Source organism: Protopterus annectens, chromosome 13.part0 (assembly GCF_019279795.1).
Source record: "Protopterus annectens isolate FY-2018-M chromosome 13.part0, PAN1.0, whole genome shotgun sequence".
In the NCBI taxonomy this organism is placed as follows: Eukaryota; Metazoa; Chordata; order Ceratodontiformes; family Protopteridae; genus Protopterus; species Protopterus annectens.
The window spans coordinates 132480566-132498899 of NC_056747.1; the positions used below are offsets into that span (position 1 = coordinate 132480566).

General features: G+C 43.8%; 1 protein-coding gene across 2 annotated transcripts in view; it reads right to left on the reverse strand.

Annotated features, from left to right (window-relative positions):
• Positions 1 to 18334, reverse strand: part of LOC122817656 (scaffold attachment factor B2-like) — a 1188489-nt gene that overhangs the window by 458920 nt on the left and 711235 nt on the right. For both annotated transcript variants that reach the window (XM_044090719.1, XM_044090720.1), the window contains exon 12: positions 17734 to 17825. In XM_044090719.1, the coding sequence (XP_043946654.1) occupies positions 17734 to 17825 (92 nt within the window). The remainder of the gene's footprint in view (positions 1 to 17733; positions 17826 to 18334) is intronic.

An 18334-nucleotide genomic window follows, 5' to 3' on the forward strand; every position in this document is an offset into this window, starting at 1 on the left:
TCAGGCAGCCCTTCGGTCGGCCGGATTCCAAAGTCTGGGTCTGGCTTCGGCTGGTGTCGCACTTCACCCGACGTCACTGCGGCAGTTTTTCGGGTATAAAGGCATCAGCCGACGCCATTTTCCTCAGTGTTTCTTGCCCCAGATGCCAGGTGCCCTCTTGGATGGCTAAATTTGGATAAATGTCAGTTTCCAAATAGTAGAGAGCAAACACACAAAATAAGCATGTATGTACATATATACAAACAAATACACCATAATAGATCCCCCCCAAGCTAGCTGAAGATTGTCAAATACCCTAGGAGTACCTCAGAGGGGAAGGAGGGTGGGTAATCCTGACTGCAGATGCATTCCTCTCGGACATCTACATTTATGGTAGGTACAAAACTGTACTATGTCCTTCAAGGATGCATCTGCAGTCCTTACAAATGGGTAGAATACCATAGCTAAACTAGGGGAGGAGGAAATTAGAAGATATTATGGTGTAGTTAGGATCCCTTGCAAAACAGCAGTGGCAAAACAAGCACGGGATCTAGAGTATAGAGGTAAGTTGTAATGCTTGGAAAATGTATGCACGGAGGTCCAAGTAGCAGCCTCTATAATGTCCTTGGTAGCCACTCCTCGTAAGAAAGCTGTGGTAGTGGCAGTAGCCCTTGTGGAGTGAGGCCTGATGTTCTCTGGAGTTTTCTTTCCATGCTAGGAGTGACAAAATCTAATGCAATTTCCTATCCATTTGGAGATTGTCTGTTTAGAAATTGGTTTTCCTTCCTTTCCTGTTGCATATGCTACCAGAAGCTGGTCAGTTTTTCTATTGTTTTTTGTCCTGTCCAGGTAGTAGCGTAATTGTCTGTGTACATCCAAGGTATGTAAGAGCCTTTCTCCCCTGTTCTGTGGGTTGGGGAAGAAAGTAGGAAGGTGGATAGCCTGATTTAAAGAGACTCTGGATACCACCTTAGGCATAAACGTAGGATTTGTTCTCATGGACACTATCTTGATGGAAGATCAGGAAGGGTTGTACTGCCATTAGTGCCTGTAGTTCAGAGACCCTTCTTGCTGAAGTTATTGCCAGCAGGAAAGCAGTCTTCCAGGATAAGTATTGTAATTCTGCTGTTGCTGCTGGTTCGAAGGGAGGAAGAGTCAGTTTTTCTAGCACAAAGTTCAAGTCCCATGCTGGTAATGGAGGTTTCCTGGGAGGTTTTACATTTTTAATTCCTCTAAGAAACTGTCTGAGCAGAGGATGCGAGAAGACAGGAGGATCCAAGCTGTATTCTGCTGAAATAGCTGATGCATGTATCTTGATGGAAGAGTAGGACAGGCCTGTATGGAAGAGCTCCGCCAAGTACTCCAGGATGTTGGCTATGTTCACCAGTGTCACATCTTGCCCCTTTGCAGTACTCCAGATGAGATATAATTTCCATTTTGCTGCATAATTCTTTCTTGTTGAAGGTCTACGAGCCTCCATGATTATGTCTTTAACCCTTTGTGATAAATTTGGGTTAATTGCAGTTATGTAATGTTCCAGGCAGTTAGCTGCAGAGTTTTTAGGTTTGGATGCAGGATGTTGTAGTTGTTCTGTGTTAGCAGTAATGGGATCAGGGGCAGTGTCCATATTTGTTCCCGGGACATGCTCCTCAGCAGTGGATACCAATGTTGCCTTGGCCAGTCTGGGGCTATCAGAATGATCCTCGGACGTTCCTCTTTGATCTTCAGAAGCACCTTGTGCATCAAAGGAAGTGGTGGGAATGCGTATGCTGTCAGGTTTTTCCAACTGAAAGATAGGGAGTCCACCTTCCAAGCAAGTGGGTGGTAAGTCCTTGTGCAGAATTTCTTCAACTGGTGATTGAGCGGGGATGCAAACAAGTCTATTTGTGGTAATCCCCATTCTCTTGTGATGGTTTTGAAGATGTCCGGATGCAGCATCCATTCGTGGGCATCTGTTGTAGTTCTGCTTAATGTCTGCTATAATGTTCTCCTTCCCTGGTACATAAATTGCCTGTAACTGAATGTTGTAGCTTAGAGCCACATCCCATAGGTCCAGTGCCAGCCGGCATAGAGGGTAGGAGTGTGTGCCTCCCTGTTTGTTGATGTACCACATAACTGTGTTGTTGTCTGTCCTTATCAACTGGCCTTCTTGGAGAAAGGGTCTGAATGCCTGGATTGCCAATTTTACTGCCAACATTTCTTTTAGATTTATGTGTAGATGCAGCTGGTCTTGAGTCCATAGGCCTTGAATGCACTTGTCCATCATGTGTGCCCCCCAACCGAGGTCTGAGGCATCTGTCGTGATGGTTTGTCTTGGTTGACTTTTGCAGAAGGGCAATCCTGTGTTTGATTGGCAGGCCTGAGCCCACCATAGGAACTCTTGCTTCAGGCATGGAATCATTGGAATTTTTGTTTCTAGGCTGTGCTTGTGCTGGGACCACACATTCTTTAGGTACCACTGTAGCTTTCTCATATGCAGCCTGGCATGAGGGACCAGAATTATGCAGGATGCCATGAAGCCTAGAGCTTGTAGCACTTTTCTTGCAGTTAGATGTTTCTGCTTTGTTAAAGCCAAGAAGTAGAGAGGTGGTAGTTCTTTCTTTTCTGCAGTTAGAAATGCCATTTGTTTTGATGTGTCCAGTTCTGCACCTAGAAAAGCTATTTTTTGGGATGGAATCAGCCTTGACTTTTTTGTATTGACTGTGCATCCCAGGGCTTGCAGCAGGTAGATGACTTTTTGTAAGTCTTCTGTCAGTTTGTTTTTGTTGTCCGCTTGTATCAGGCAGTCCAGGTAGGGATAGATTTGAATCCCCTGAAGTCTGCAATGAGCGATTACTGATGCCAGGCATTTCGTGAACACTCTGGGCGCAGTAGATAAGCCAAAGGGCAATGCTGAGAATTGATAATGCTCTGATCCTGCAAGAAATCTGAGGTATCTTCTGCAAATTGGTCTTATGGGGACGTGCAGGTATGCCTCCTTGAGATCTAGAGTTACCAGCCAACACTCCTTGCCCAACATGGGAAGAAGCTGCTGTAAGGTCAGCATTTTGAATTTTGGGACAATGAGGAATGTGTTTAAAGCGGACAGGTCTAGTATAGGCCTCCATTTGTTTTCTTTTCTTGATACCAGGAAGAGTCTGGAGTAAAATCCCTTCCCTTGCTCCATAGATGGTACCTTTTCCACAGCTCTCATTCTTAATAATTGAGATACTTGTTTTAGAGCTTCTGTCCTTTGAGTAGGTGGAAGGTTTGGCATTCCTCTCTTTCCTGGTAGAGTATGGAAATGGAACCTGGTCTATAGTTTGCAAAATCCATTTTTCTCTTGTAATGCAGTGCCAGTTTCTTGAAAATAAGGTTAGCTTTCTGCCCAAGGGTGCTTCTAGTTGTTCCCTGGTAGGCGGTGCCACCGCCAAGTCACTGTGATTGAGTTGTTGTAGTGGTGGTGGCTGTATCTGTGCCTTGTTGGTTGTTACCCTGCCACTGGCGACCCCTGTAGGCACCCCTGGATTGGTTTCTGCCTCTAGAGCGCCTATTCCTGCCTCTTTGTGCCTTAGAGGAATCCGGAAAGGACCAATTCTTGGAGGGCCAGTTCCTGCTAAACCTTGGAGGTTGAACTTGTAAGAAATCTTTCACTGTTTGCACAGATTTTGCTTTCTCTTCCATCTTTTTTAGCACCTGCTGTGCAGGGGAACCAAATAAGTTGACCTTGTCCATAGGTGCATCCAAAAGCTTAGATTTGACGTGTTCTGGTAATGCCTGTTTTCAACCATGCATGCCTCCTGATAACTGTGCCAGTCATGGCTGATCTAAAGGAAGCCTCCAGTGCATCATAGCCACATTTTAAAGAATGGTTACTGACCTGCTGTATGTTATGTACCATTTCTTGAACATACTTTTTATCTAAGGATTCTTCAGAGGACAGCTTTTTAGTCAACTGGTCAAGCAAAAACTCTTGATATTGAAGCATATGAAATTGGCAGTTCAAAGCTCTAGCTGACAAAGTAGCAGAGGTGTAAACTTTTTTACCCCATCTCTCTAAGGACCTAAATTCCCTTTCTGAGGGGAGGGGTTTTTTAAAAGAAGTAGCTGCTACAGCTTTAGGACCCTGGGAGATAGTCTCTGCATCCGCTAAAGGAGCCTTATATAAGTGGTGATGAGTGTCCGGGACCCTGTAGTACCTATCGGGCTTAGCAGGGGCCGGAGGTAAAGAATCAGGAGCAGTGCAAGCATCATTAAATGCATCATCAACAACAGGAAGAACTGGAGGTATAGCTAAAGGCCTATGCTGTGGCAAATGTAGGAAGGTCCTAAGCCTTTTTCTAGAGTCTGAGAAATCTTGGCCCTGCCACTGAAATTGTTCCCTCATAGCATGTAAGGTTTCCCCAAAGGAAAATTCCTCAGGAGGAGAGGCTGAAGGGATGGACTCCTCAGCATCAGAGTCTTCGTAAGGAGAATAAGAAGCCTCAGGAGGGTCTGTATGTTCTGAGTCATCAGAGGAATCATCTGTGGATACTGGCTCAGGGGGCTCTGCTCTAGGCCTTTTTTCTGGAGGAGGAAGAGAGGCCCTTATCAGGATGAGGCTGGGCTCCACGGATTAAAGAGATGAGATCCTCAGCCAAAGAAAGCATATGGGAGCTGGTGCTGGGCCTGTGAGAGGGGGGCTTGGCAGGCACAGATTTTGATGCTTTGGCTGCTTTAGCCCTGGCAAAGGCCTTAATAGACATGGCTGGAGGAGGCCTAGCAGCTCCACGTGCAGGGGTAGAGATATCCAGGGGAATGGTGTCTGATAAATCCTGTGAAACCGCAACCGAAGGTTGGATTTCAGAAGCAGTTTCTACCAGGTTGGAAGAGGCCTCGGTAGAAGGCAAGTTATCGGCTGAAGAAAGAACCGCTTGCTCGGTTTCGGCCGAAACCGAGACACTCTAAGTTTGCTTAACCGCGGGTTCGGCCGAAACCTCGGACCGCGAGTGTCGGTCCTTTTCTTTGCGTTTTTTGGTAATTTGCGTAGTCGGAGGATCCGACGGCATAATGTAGGCAAAATCGGAGCCGAAAATCTGCTCAGCAAAGTCCGACCGACGTCTAAGCGTCCGTCGGTTAAAAGAAGCACAGGCTAGACAAGCTGCTACGTCGTGGTCTGGGCCTAAACAATGTATGCAATAGGAGTTGAAATCTTTATGAGGTATTTGTTTCCCACAGGATAAACAGTTATTAACTTTCTCTGACATCGGCTGAGGCAAGAAAGAGTCCCCAACGGGGTACTTAGCTTTATAGAAGTCTTCGAAGTAGTATTCGGTAGTAGTAATCTCTGGATCTGACCGACCGGCACTTGCGAACAGCTTCTGCTTCGGGCGCCACGCGGCAAGAAAGACTGAGGAAAATGGCGTCGGCTGATGCCTTTATACCCGAAAAACTGCCGCAGTGACGTCGGGTGAAGTGCGACACCAGCCGAAGCCAGACCCAGACTTTGGAATCCGGCCGACCGAAGGGCTGCCTGACGACAGGACAACCCATTTGTAAGGACTGCAGATGCATCCTTGAAGGACATCAGAAGGCAGCATTCACACACAGGAACAAAACGACTAGATAATTAACCGAGAACCAGCAGTATGAAATAAAATGTATAACCATAATACAATAATACACAAAATACATATAATTATATATCAGAAGCAAACAAATACAACAGAAGGCTAATCTAGATAGTCGGCAGCAGCATACACTAGTGAACCATGTGACACCCTCGAACAGAAGCATAAACTACATCAGGCAGCACAAAATAGGGCTAGGAGTGCATTCAAACAGGGGCTGTGTGTAGAATTACATTTTTAATTCACTAGGAAGACTTATCTTACCAATGAAGCAAAGAATGCAGGCAATCCAAACTTTTCAGTAGTCCCTCAAACAAATGCAGTCGACAGGATACACGTACAATGAAAAGGAGTTCCACACACCACATGGATTTTATTAAGTTGGGCTGGGTAAGACAGGTCTGACATCACAATGTGGGAGGAACACTGGCTCCTCTATACAGCATGCAAATCAGGCGGGGACTACATCACTTTGGGGGAGGAAACATCCCGATAGCTAGAGCAGATGGCAGATGTGACATCATAATTTCAGAGCCAGCTACAGGTTTTTCAAGTTGGTTTGCAAAGTTAAACAAAAACAGTATAGAAAGCTAGGAAGCAGAACAGGGAAAACAGTTGAGTGGGTTATTTTTTTAAAGCTGCAAGGGTGATTTTTTTAAGCTTCATCAAAGAACAGGGACTGGAAGAGTCAGCAGGTTGGGGAATCTGCTTTAATATCCTGTTGTTTTCCTTTAACTTTTACTGACATCGGTTTAGAGCAAAAAAAAAAAGGATCCCCTATGGGGTACTTAACTTTTTTTGAAGACTTCGGTAATGGTACTCGAAAACGAAAATTTCAGGAGTCGGCCGACCGGCACTTGCGAACTGTTTTTGTTTCTGGCACCACAAGGCAAGAAAAACTGATGTAATGACATTGACTGCATGCTTTATACCCCTGACAACCTGAAGTCAAGGTAGGAGAGACAGCAACCGATGCAAGACCCTCAAGACATAATCAGGCCGGCTGAAGGCTACCTGCAAGCAGATAACCTAAATGTAAAGACTGCAACAGTGAAACACGAACATCATCCTCTTCTGTACTTCAGTCATAAAGTACAGTTGTGTACACTTACCATAAATGTAGATGTTAGAGTGTATTCACGGTTGCAGTCGTTACATTTGGGTAATCCTGCTGGCAGGTTGCCCTCAGTCGGCCTGAATTCCAAAGTCCTGGGTCCTGCGTCGCCTGCTGTCGCCCCTTCCCCGACGTCAGATCGTCAAAGGTATAAAAGATGCGGCCGACTTCATTTTCTTTAATACATCTTGCCCCAGATGTCAGGTGCCCCCCTACAACGGTAGCCAAAATATTTTATATGTATATATATGTGTGTATGCATATATATATATATATATATATATATATATATATATATATATATATATATATATATATATATGTGTATAAGCATATATATATATATATGTGTATATATATGTATATATATATATATATATATATATATATATATATTTTAACACATGCACCAAAATAAACTTTACCTTCATCTACAAGCAAATACACCACATAGGTTGTATAAATCAGAGAAGGAAAGAAAGGTTCCATCAGAAGAAAAAGGAGGATGGTGGGTGGGAAACCTGGACTGCAACAGCGAATACACTCTAACATCTACATTTATGGTAAGTGTACACTATTGTACTATGTTCTTCGTGTTTCAGTGTTGCAGTCATTACATTTGGGTAGAGTCCCAAAGCTATGGATGGGAGGCTGGAGCAAAACAATGTTAGGAGCTGCTATGAGGCCCTACAGAACTGCAGTGGCAAAGCCTGTCTGGATTTAGAGTACAGTGGTAGATGATACTGCTTTGTAAAGGTGTGCACTGAACTCTAAGTAGCAGCCTTTTAAAATGTCTTTGGTTGGTACTCCCCTGAGAAAGGATGCTGAAATGGCTGCAGCTCTGGATGAATGTGGCCTAATGCCCTAGGGCACTGGCTTACCATGATGTAAGGAGCAGAAATGAATGCAGTGGCCTATCCCCTTTGAAATAGTCTGCTTTGAGATAGCCTTTCCTTGTGATCCTGCAGCATATGCCACTAGTAATTGCTCTGTCTTTCTGAAAACTTTGGTTCTGTCCAGGTAGAATCTAAGCTGTCTGTGTACTTAAAAAAAAATGCAGAATTCTCTCCCCCCTTGTTCTGTGGATTTGGATAAAAAGTTGGCAGATGAATGGTTTGGTTAACAGCCATACTGGACACCACCTTAGACATAAGTGTTGGGTTTGTCCTCGGAGACACCCTGTCTGGATAAAAAATGATAAAAGGTTCCACAGCCATGACTGCCTGTAGCTCTGAAACCAGTCTTCTAGAAGTTATTACTAGGAGCAGAGTTGTTTTCCAAGATAAAAACTTTACGTTAGCATTTGCAGCTGGCTCAAAAAGAGGCAGGGTGAGTTTTTCCAAGACATAGTTGAGGTCCCATGCAGGCATTGGTGATCTCCTTGGAGGCCTTACATGTTTGGCTCCTCTGAGGTACTGCTTTAATAAGAGATGACATAAGATTTGTGGCTCTGTATTGTAATGAGCCGAAATGGCAGAGGCATGGATTTTAATAGATGAAAAAGATAGGCCTTTGTCCAGCATCTCAGTTAAGTATTGCAAAATCTGAGGAATATTTGGCACAGCTGTATCAGTCCGTTGTGCCTGGTTCTAAGCACAGAATCTCTTCCATTTTCCAGCGTAAAACTTTCTAGTACTAGGCCTTCTGGCTTCCAAAATGACATCCATCACAGCTTTACTGAGAGGTGTGTTTTGTATGACTACATGATCCGCCATGCTGCCAGATTTTAAAGTCCCGAGTTGGCTGTGCAGGATCTGATTGTTTTGCTGGGACAGTAGATGAGTTAAGGTCCAAGCTGGGCATTGAGACAAGTTCCTTAGTATTGGATACCAGCACTGGCGGGGCCAGTCTGGGGCAATTAGTATCATCTTTGGCTTCTCCAATCTGACCTTTAGGAGTACTGTGGGTAGGAGAGGCAGTGGGGGAAAGGCATATACTGATAGGGCATCCACTTGCCAAGCTTGTCTGTGATAAATCCTTGCACAGAAACCTTTTAGTTGGTAGTTGTGAGGGGAGGCAAATAGATACAAGTCTGGGCACCCCAATTTCCTTGTTATAATGCTGAAGACTTTGAGGATTCAGCTGCCACTCGTGGGGATCCATGAGGTTTCAGCTTAGTTCATCTGCCAGAGTATTTATCCTTCCTGGAAGGAATTGTGCCTGCAGATGTACTTGGTAAGTCAATGCTGTGTTCCACAAAGTAATGGCTAGTCTGCAAAGGGGATAAGAATGTGTGCCCCGTGCCCCCCCCCCCCCCCCCGCTTGTTTATATACCATATGAAGTAGGTCCTTGAAGGCTGTCAGGGCATTTTGAACAGCTAGCATCTCTTTTTGATTGATATGTAGATGCATTTGGTTTGAGGCCCATGTGCCCTGAATGCATCTTCCTGCCATGTGGACCCCCCCAGGCATAATCTGATGCATCCGTTGTTAATATCTGCCTGGCTGGGGGTAATGTGAATGGCTGTCCTTTGTTTAGGTGACAAGCCTTTGCCCACCATCAAAACTCCTGTTGCAGGCAAGGAATGAGAGTAATCAATTTCCAGGCTGTGGCAATGTAGAGTCCAAACACTTCTTACGTACCATTGTAGTTTCCTCATATGCAGTCTTGCATATGGAATTAGTAGGATGCAGGATGCCATGAAGCCCAAAGCTTGCAGAATTTTTCTTGCAGATAACTGGGCCTTTGTTGCCAACATTCTGAAATAGGTAGTCAGCTGCCTTTGTCTGGCGTGAGATGAGCCATCTGGGCAGTTGTATTTAAGCTTACACCAAGGAATACTATCTCTTGAGAGTGTACTAGTTTTGATTTCTTTTTGTTGACTGTATACCCTAGACATGTTAGAAGTCTTTTCACAAACACCACATGCTGTAGAAGAATGTCCTTGTTCTCTGCTGGAATTAGACAGTCGTCCAAGTAAGGATATGTATGTATTCCTCTGTCTGCAAAATGTAATTACTGGTGACAGGCACTTTGTAAAGACCCTGGGCGCAGTAGATAAGCCAAAGGGCAGTGCAGAGAATTGGTAATGCATTGAGCCAGCCTTGAATCTGAGGTATCTTCTGCATACTTTGAGACATGCAAGTACGCCTCTTTTAGGTATAAAGTCACAAGCCAAGTGTTCTTGCCGAGCATAGGCAGAAGCTGCAGCAAAGTCAACATCTTGAATTTTGGTAAATCTAGGAATGTGTTCAGAATAGATAGGTCCAGTATTGGTCTCCAGGCCTTGTCCTTTCTGGGTACCAAGAACAGTCTAGTAAAATCCTTGTCCCTGCTCTTGCTCTGGTACTTGCTGAATGGCCCCATGTCCATGAGGGATGAGACTTGTTTTTGTGCTTCTGCCCATTGATTTTTTGGCAGATCTGGACAGCCGTTTGCCTTTGGCAGGGTATGGAAATGGAACTTGTACCCTTGTGACACGATATTTAGAACCCACGTGTCCTGGGTTATGATGTGCCAATTTTGAGAAAATAGTGCTAATTTTCCCCCTAAGGGTGCTGCTAGGAGATAAATGCTTGGTGCATGCAGGGGGAAGTCATTCGGACTGCTTCCTGTATGGTTGAGATTTGTTTTCAACACTGGATGTAGAGGCACCCCATTGCTTTGGCCTGTATGAACCTTGCACCTGGGAAATGCCTCTAGGGTATCTGGGTCTACCCCTTTGAGGTCTGTCTGAGACAGGAAAGGACCAATGCTTTGTTGGCCAGTGTCTACTAAACCTAGGTGGTTATACTTGTAAAAAATATTTGACAGTTTGCATAGATTTAGCTTTGTCCTCCATTTTCTTTAACACCTCTTCTGCCTTAACACCAAATAAAGTATCATGCTGTAAAGGTGCATCTAATAATTTAACTTTAATGAGATCAGGCAGATTTTGTTACTTTAACCAAGCATGCCTCCTAATTACAGAACCCATAACTGCGGCCCTGCAGGAGGCCTCCAAAAAATCAAAACCACATTGCAAAGTATGCTTTCCAACTTGTTCAGCTGCATGCAATAAATCCTGCATTTGCTTGTTTTCTGCACATTCAGTGTTTAACATTTTTTGTGTAAGCAACGCCATGACATGTTGCTGATATTTGAGCATATGAAACTGACAATTTAAGGCCCTTATAGCCAAGGTAGCAGATGTGTAAACCTTTTTTCCTCCAATCTATCCAGTGCCCTAGAATCTCTGTCAGAAGGGGTATGGTTTTTTGAAGTGGAAGCCTCAACTCCCTTGGGACCCTGTGAAATAGTTTCTGGGTCTGCAGCAGGGTTTTTAAAAATGAATTTATGAGAGTCAGGAACCCTGTAATATCTGTCAAGCTTAACAGGGGCTGGAGGTAAGGAGTCAAGGGTAAGCCTAGACTCTGAAAACACATCGACAATGTCTAGCACAGGTGGAATGGCTAGTGGCCTGAGTTGAGGTAGTAAAAGGAAATCCCCGAGCCTCTTTTTAGATTCTGAAAAATCTTGGCTCTCCCAATGGAAATGCTCCCTCATGGTATGCAAGGTTTCCCCATAAGAATAGTCCTCTGGAGGAGAAGCTGAAGGTATAGATTCTTCAGCATCAGAATCCTCACGGTGGGGGGGTTAACATTACTGATCAGAAGAGGAATCAGAAGAAATGGAAACCTGATCTGAAGATTCATAGTCAGTCTCTTGCCTAGGCCTCTTATCAGGAAGGGGATGGGAACCCCTGATCAAGGTAATCAAGTCTTCGGCCATTTTGAGCATTTGTTTTTTGGGCATAGAGGCCTGCAAGTGGCTCGAGTTTGTTTCTTTGCTTTAAAAAGTGCTTTAGTCTTTGCCTTTGATGCTGAAGTCTGTTTAATATATAGATGTTTAGGACTGAATACACCCTCAGAAGCCGGGTGCCTGCTCAGCGGCTCTAGACCCATCTGAACGAATAGTGTCCGAGGCTGCAATACCTTGAGTTTCCAGCAGCATGGCCGGCTCCACGTGGGAGTCCGTAGCGGCCTGCGACTCTAAAGTAGCAGGCGTCAGGGGCTGCGAAAGCACCTCACTAAGAACAGGCAACTGGCTTAAGAGAAGCTTTTTCGGTTTTGGGCCTCGGTTGTCTGTATCTCTCCTTTTTTTTGCGTTTTTTTGTGAACTCCACTAGTCGGATGGCAATCTGACGACATTTCTGGATAACTAAACCGGCGTCCAAAATAGTTTAAAGCAAAATCATACTGACGCTTAATAGTGCGTTGGTTAAATATAGCACAAAACAGACGACCAGAAAACGTTGTGATAAGGGCCCTAGGCAAGGAATACAGTAAGAATGAAAGTCCTTTTGAGGTATTTGCTTTCCACAAGAAATACAAGTTACTTTTTCTGACATCGGTCTGAAGCAAGAAAAAAAAAAAGTTTCCCCAACGGGGTACTTAGCTTTTTTGAAGACTTTGGATCTGAAACTCGAACACGAAAATCTCAGGAGTCTGCCGATCGGCACTTGCAAACTGCTTCTACTTCGGGCACCATGCCGCAAGAAAAACTAAAGAAACTGGCATTGGCTGCATCTTTTATACCCCTGACGACCTGACGTCAGGGAAGGGTCGACAGCAGCCGACAGAGAACCCAGGACTTTGGAATTCAGGCTGACTGAGGGCAACCTACCAGCAGGATTACCCAAATGTAATCACTGCAACAGTGAAACATGAAGAACATCAGTGGATACCCAGTTGATGTGGTTTTTCATTTTATTTATAGTCTCTCCGAAGGTTTAATCCTCTGCTGAGGAGTCAGAGTCAATGGACTCTTCTTTAGACTAGCCATAGCCCATTGGAGAGGAGATCTGGGAAGTGCAGGAAGAGAGTGCTCTGAGGAGGAGTCTGAAAGTTCCCCTTCTCTTCTGGTATTGTCCGAGGTCAAAGGCCTAGGGTTCAGGAGTGGAGGGACAGTGATAGGGCTTCCTACCGAAGTCAGACGTAGGGCCATAACAGCATTAAAAAGACTGGCTGATGGCTTGCCAATCTGGCATGATTTCAGCTGGTGGAGAAAGATGTTTTGTCTTGTTCTTTCTTTAGTGGCCTAGCTGGCATCTGGGTAGAAGGCCTTAAGTCAGAGGGGTGGATGGGATCGGCAGAATCCAACGGGCCCACTGAGATATCTGCCCCACCCCCCCTCACATTTCTGGAACAGATATCGGTAGTGCCTCTAAGGATGTGTCGTCCACTCGAGATTATGCGAGATTATGCGGCTTCCACATAGGTACCCGCTTTATCTTGTATGGCGGAAGCAGATTTTTCTGCCAGGCCAATGTCGGCCACAGACTGAGTTACGGTCGCAAGAGGCGCAGCGGAAGATATAGGCTGCAAGGACTTGGTTGGGCCTTTTCAGCAGTTCTACTGGAGCATCAGAAGCACCTTCCATCCCCAACGAAAGCTGCTTTAACAGCTGGTTCTCAAGATAAAGATTTAAAGCCTGCGATCAATGGTCTTGAGGACGAACACTAGGCAGATAGGACAGGACTCGTGGTAGTCATTTCCCAGACAAAAAAAGGCACTGATCGTGAGTGTCCTTGTGGGGAATCTGCTGGCCACACAAACTTGTCCCTTCCGGATGACATGAACTATAATTAAAGGACCGAAAGTTTCCAAAACAGATGTCCGCGGGTAGCAAAAAAAAAACCTAGAGTACAACTGATGGCTGAAAAGGTCTGAGGGCTGATGCGTGCATACTTCACTTCTATGGCCCATGTTCCTGCTGCCACGTCAGACGCCTGACGCCCTCAGAGACAGAAAAACTCCGGAATACTGGCCGGACGTACATGAAAGGATGAAGGGTAAACCCATATGTAGAACACTACAACACTGGAATAGAAAGACATCAAGCGAGCTTCTCAAGACAGAAAGTAAGGTCCCAGGGAGGAAGAGTTTTCCTGGGATGCCTTATGTGGACACCCCCTCAGAAATGGTTTCCTGACAGGATGTGAAGAGAGAGGAGGTTGAAAAGACAGGTACGCAGAAACAGCTGAATCATGGATTTTTGTAGGAGTAAGAGACCTTTTTCAAAGAGGCTGGGTAAGTATAACAGGATGAAAGGGATCAGAGTCCAACAAGGGTTTTCTCCTTCTGTCTGCACTGAAGAATGAATCTTCTCCATTTAACAGAGTAGGACTCCCTAGTGCTAGGTCTCCTGGCCTCTTTTAGAATGTCCAGGATCTGCTCATCAAGGAGATCATTACAATGGGATCAGGGTAGCATCTAAATCTGTCAGTCTCAGTGTGCACAAGTTTGGGGATATTAACTGTGCCCCTGTTCTGCATCAGCAGGTACACTCTCTGTAGCAGCTGCCATAGATCTCTGTTGGCAAGGCTGAGTAACAAAGGGTGTTGGTGGTGTGTGCCAATCCGGGGCTATTAGAACTAACCTTGGCCCCATCTTTCCTTATTTTCAGCAATATCCTGGGCAGCAGTGGTAGTGGGAGAAGGCATAAAGGAATAAGCCAATCTAAGGAAAGGAAAACACATCTGTGTTCCAGAATGACTTCATTTGTTTCTGGAGCAAAGCTTTTTTTAAATGAGACATTTTCGTTTGTGGCAAAAAGGTCTAGCTGTGGCACTATTAATTTATCGGCTATGCTGAAAAATCCTACCAAATGCAGCTGCCATTCATAGGGGTCTGACATACTCCTGCTGAGGTGGATCCACTGATTGACTGGTTTCTCCTGGTACGTACTGGGCCTTGAGGTGCAGATCTAGGAAGTTTGCAGTTTCGCAAAGGTCCATTGCTAAGCAACAAAGGGGGTTAATGTACCACATTAACTGAGGTACTGTCTGTCTATACCAGGAGGGCTCTGGGTTTATATTTCTTTAGGAAGGCAATAAGGTCTTCTTGGACTGCCATTAGTTCTTTTAGCTTGATGTGTTTGTTTTTGAACTATGAATCTCATTTGCCTTCTGCCAGGAGGTTGAGTCAGCCCCGCCCCACCAGGCTATTTCAGATGCATCTGTCGTCGGAGTTTGGGCCTGAGAGATGAACCTGTAAGGAATGCCCCTACTGAGGAAGCATGCTTGGGTCAATCAGGAACACTTTTCCTGAAGCAAGGGAACAGTTTTACTCTTAAAGTGAGAAACTGTGAATGTTGACAACACACATTTTTGAGATACCAGTGCACTTTTTTCATATGCAGTCTGGTCAGGGGGATTGAGAGAATGCAACAGGCCATGTACAGCTGAGATACTGTCTGGCTGTGAGGTATGTCTTGTCCCCGATCTAACTGAAGTAAAGGTTTAGGAAGTTATCCTTCTCTGGAGGAACTAAAGCCTTCTGAAGAGCAGAGTCCAGTAAAAATTCTACAAACACAATCCTGCTTGCGTGGTCTATCAGATTTTTGTGTATTGACGGTACACCCTACGAAGGTTAGTAAGTGCTTGGTATTAAAGCGCAGGACTGCTATCAGCTTTTCTAGGCTTTTTGTCAAGACCCTAGGTGCATGACAGAGAGCAGAACTGATAAGCTTCAGAGCAAGTGTGAGGTACTAAGAACCTTTTGTGCGATTCCTCAAGGGAGATATAGAGGTATACATGTTTTAGATTAAGGTTACCATGAAGGCATTGCAAAATTCATCCCTGGCTTTCGTATTTATGTATCTAATGGCACACGCAACCTGTACATGGTTCCTTTCCCAGGCCCCTGCTTGTAAATGTTTAATCTCTCAACCCGTTGCTTACACGTACCAAGGGTATCAGAACTTGTCAGATATTTGGGATGCATGGCTAGGCTTAAAAAGGCACTTGTAGTCGTTAGTCTAGTAAACACCTATGAACCTATAAATCAGAGCATTAGTTTATGATGAGTCGGCATTCTGAATTTTGAGACCTATGCTCAAATTCACCGCCTACTCTAACCTAGGGGATTACACTCTCCCTCTTTGAAGACCTGGAGCAGATGTCAGATGCAAACAACTAAGCAACTCCAAACTTAACAGATGACAAGTTCACAAATATGCTAGCAGCCCCCACCATGTTCGCATATGTCAGATTCCAAAAGGGTCTCAGTAGAGACCCCATGCTTGGTTGTCAGAGTGGAGTGTGAAGATTTCCCTTATCCTTCAACAATATGGATGGAAAAGCAGACAGCAAACTGTCATCCTCTACTCCATGTGTTTGGGACAAATCTCCCTTAGTTTAAGTGAAGAGTAAGAATAAATGTCAGACACCACATTGCACAAATGCCTCTGATGCCCCCTTTCCTTGTCAAAAAACTTGGCAAATGACAGTACTACACTTACAACTATTAAAATGAACACAGTAAGGACAGTTGCTAGAATTGTGGTCTAGTCGGGGGGGGGGGGTGGTATGGAAGTCATGATAGGGAATTAGCCTTCCACACTCAAAACAATTACTTCTCTCGATCTAATACATCAATACAATAAAAAAGTAAATGGCTCCCCAAGAGTCAACTTCAGTTTCAAAGTTCTCTGGCAAACACTAACCACCACACAAATGCACTGGATGCCTTGGGTTCTGATGGAAACAAAGAAGTGAAAACATAGAACTGCCCAGCAACCTTTATCTCCAAATGCCATGAAGTCATGACAGGGTGTCAGTTAGTCCTACAGGGGAGAAAAGTTCCTAGTATTTGGGAAAGAAGTGCTTCCACAGCAAGGAAATCCCATGTTACTGCTAAAACATGAGCATATATCCACTTTGCACCTGAAAGCCTTTTCCTTTCTCAATACAGTTCTCCCTACTGATCAGAACCAACTTCTACAGGCTAATCAAAATAGAAAATATCAGGTGAAGAAACTGAAGGCTATAAAGTCCTGGAAAACAGTAGGGATTTGCCTTCAGAACACATTACCTCTTCACCCAAGTCAGAAGAAAGATATAATTTTCCTCTCCACCTGCCCTCTTGAACCTTAGTGGCTACTTAAAATAAACTCTCAGCACTCAAGACCTCAGTCCAAAAGTATTTACTTGGGACCCCGGTACTCTTTAGCATAAAACTTGTACATGAAGGAAGAAGCAAAAACCCTTGGTCTGCTAGGCTCACCCTTCACAAAAAAAAAAAATCGACATATAATTACAGGGAACAATCAAATTAAAAACAAAGATGATGCTGGCACATTTACCATCTTGGCAGCACCGGAGTCAGTAAACAGTATCACATAACTTAAGAGAATAATTCTTGTCTGTTTTAAGAATCATTTGTAATGCAGTATCCACAAATCTTGAAAAAGTGGACTTTCATTACTTTAGATTTTTTCCCCACTTCATTTCTTGACTCTCATTTTTTTTCTCATACTGAACAGTTACGGCTACTTGGCATGTGCTCCTTTTCAGGAAGCAATTCATGAAGACTGGTCAACAGACTTGCTGAGTCACACAGCACGCAAACTCTACCATATTCTATTTATCCAGCTTAACGTACATCTTGAACTCCATTTAAAAGGAAAAATGGAAATTCTTATGGAAAACAAACTCATACCTGTGTTAAAATTAGACTAAAGTTAGCCGCAACTATAAAAGTGAACATGTCTCTAGAATGACTGAGCAGAGTGAATAATAAATGAAGCTAATTCCTTACTTCCAATGTTAGCAGAACCATAGACACGACCAGCACTTGGCTTCAAAGATACTGTTGTACAAGTAATAAAATGTCTACACAGTAAATGGCAGATAAGGTGGGTTAAGACTTCCTGCTACAGTGACCCTTGCTGAAGGAAATTACTAAAAACAAATACTTTTCCTCACAGTATAAACGAGCTGTGCAAAATGAAAAATGGAGTTCTGCAGGTCACAACACAGTACTAAACAATTCACAGTTAAGACAAAATTTGAGCCCACCAATGCAAGCAGCCCACCTGCACATTCCATCAAACAAAAGAATGTGTGACCTACCTCCAACACGATCAAATCAACACGTACATGGAGAATCCAAGCTAATAACATGGAAGTGAAAACTCAACATGGATACAGTCCAACTGCTGGACAAAACCAGATTTGTTGGTAGAAGGAACCTGACAGACAGTCACTTGTTACCACAGAGAAGCATTTTAGCCAAAAATGGAAGGCATTCAAGCAAACAGAAGTTAAAAAAAAAATCTTTAATGCTTACTCTTTCTCTTGACTTGGATTTAGTCTTCACACTGATCACCGGTTCACCCTTTGATTTATCCATTACTACTGTTCTTTCTGTGCCTCGACTCCCTAACAAACAAAGTAATTTTAGCTTAAAATTTTTTACTCATTAAACCACTCACACTACATAAATGACAATCTAATAGCTCTCGATTGACATCAATGTAAGCAAATATTTCAACGGGTGACTGGTTTTTAAAGGAATGTTAAAATATGCCCAGTTGCCATAGTAAGCGCCAGTAAAATTTAAAACGACGCAACTGCAAATCAGTAATAAATCTCTGGCTTCTCATGATTTCACCACCTTTGACTGGAGCTTAATCACTTCCTATGCAATATTACCATAAGCACGCTACTACAACATTTATTTGCACATACACAATTTCAGTACCAAAACCCCAATTCATACCTTTATGGTAATACTACCATCAGCTACACTAGTAATTCAGCACACAAATTCTGTTTACCATTAAAATAAACCAGCCTCCGTTTACAATTTAAATAAACCAACCATTTTATATAGAATTAATATATATGCATATATATATATATATATACATACATATTATTTTTTTTTT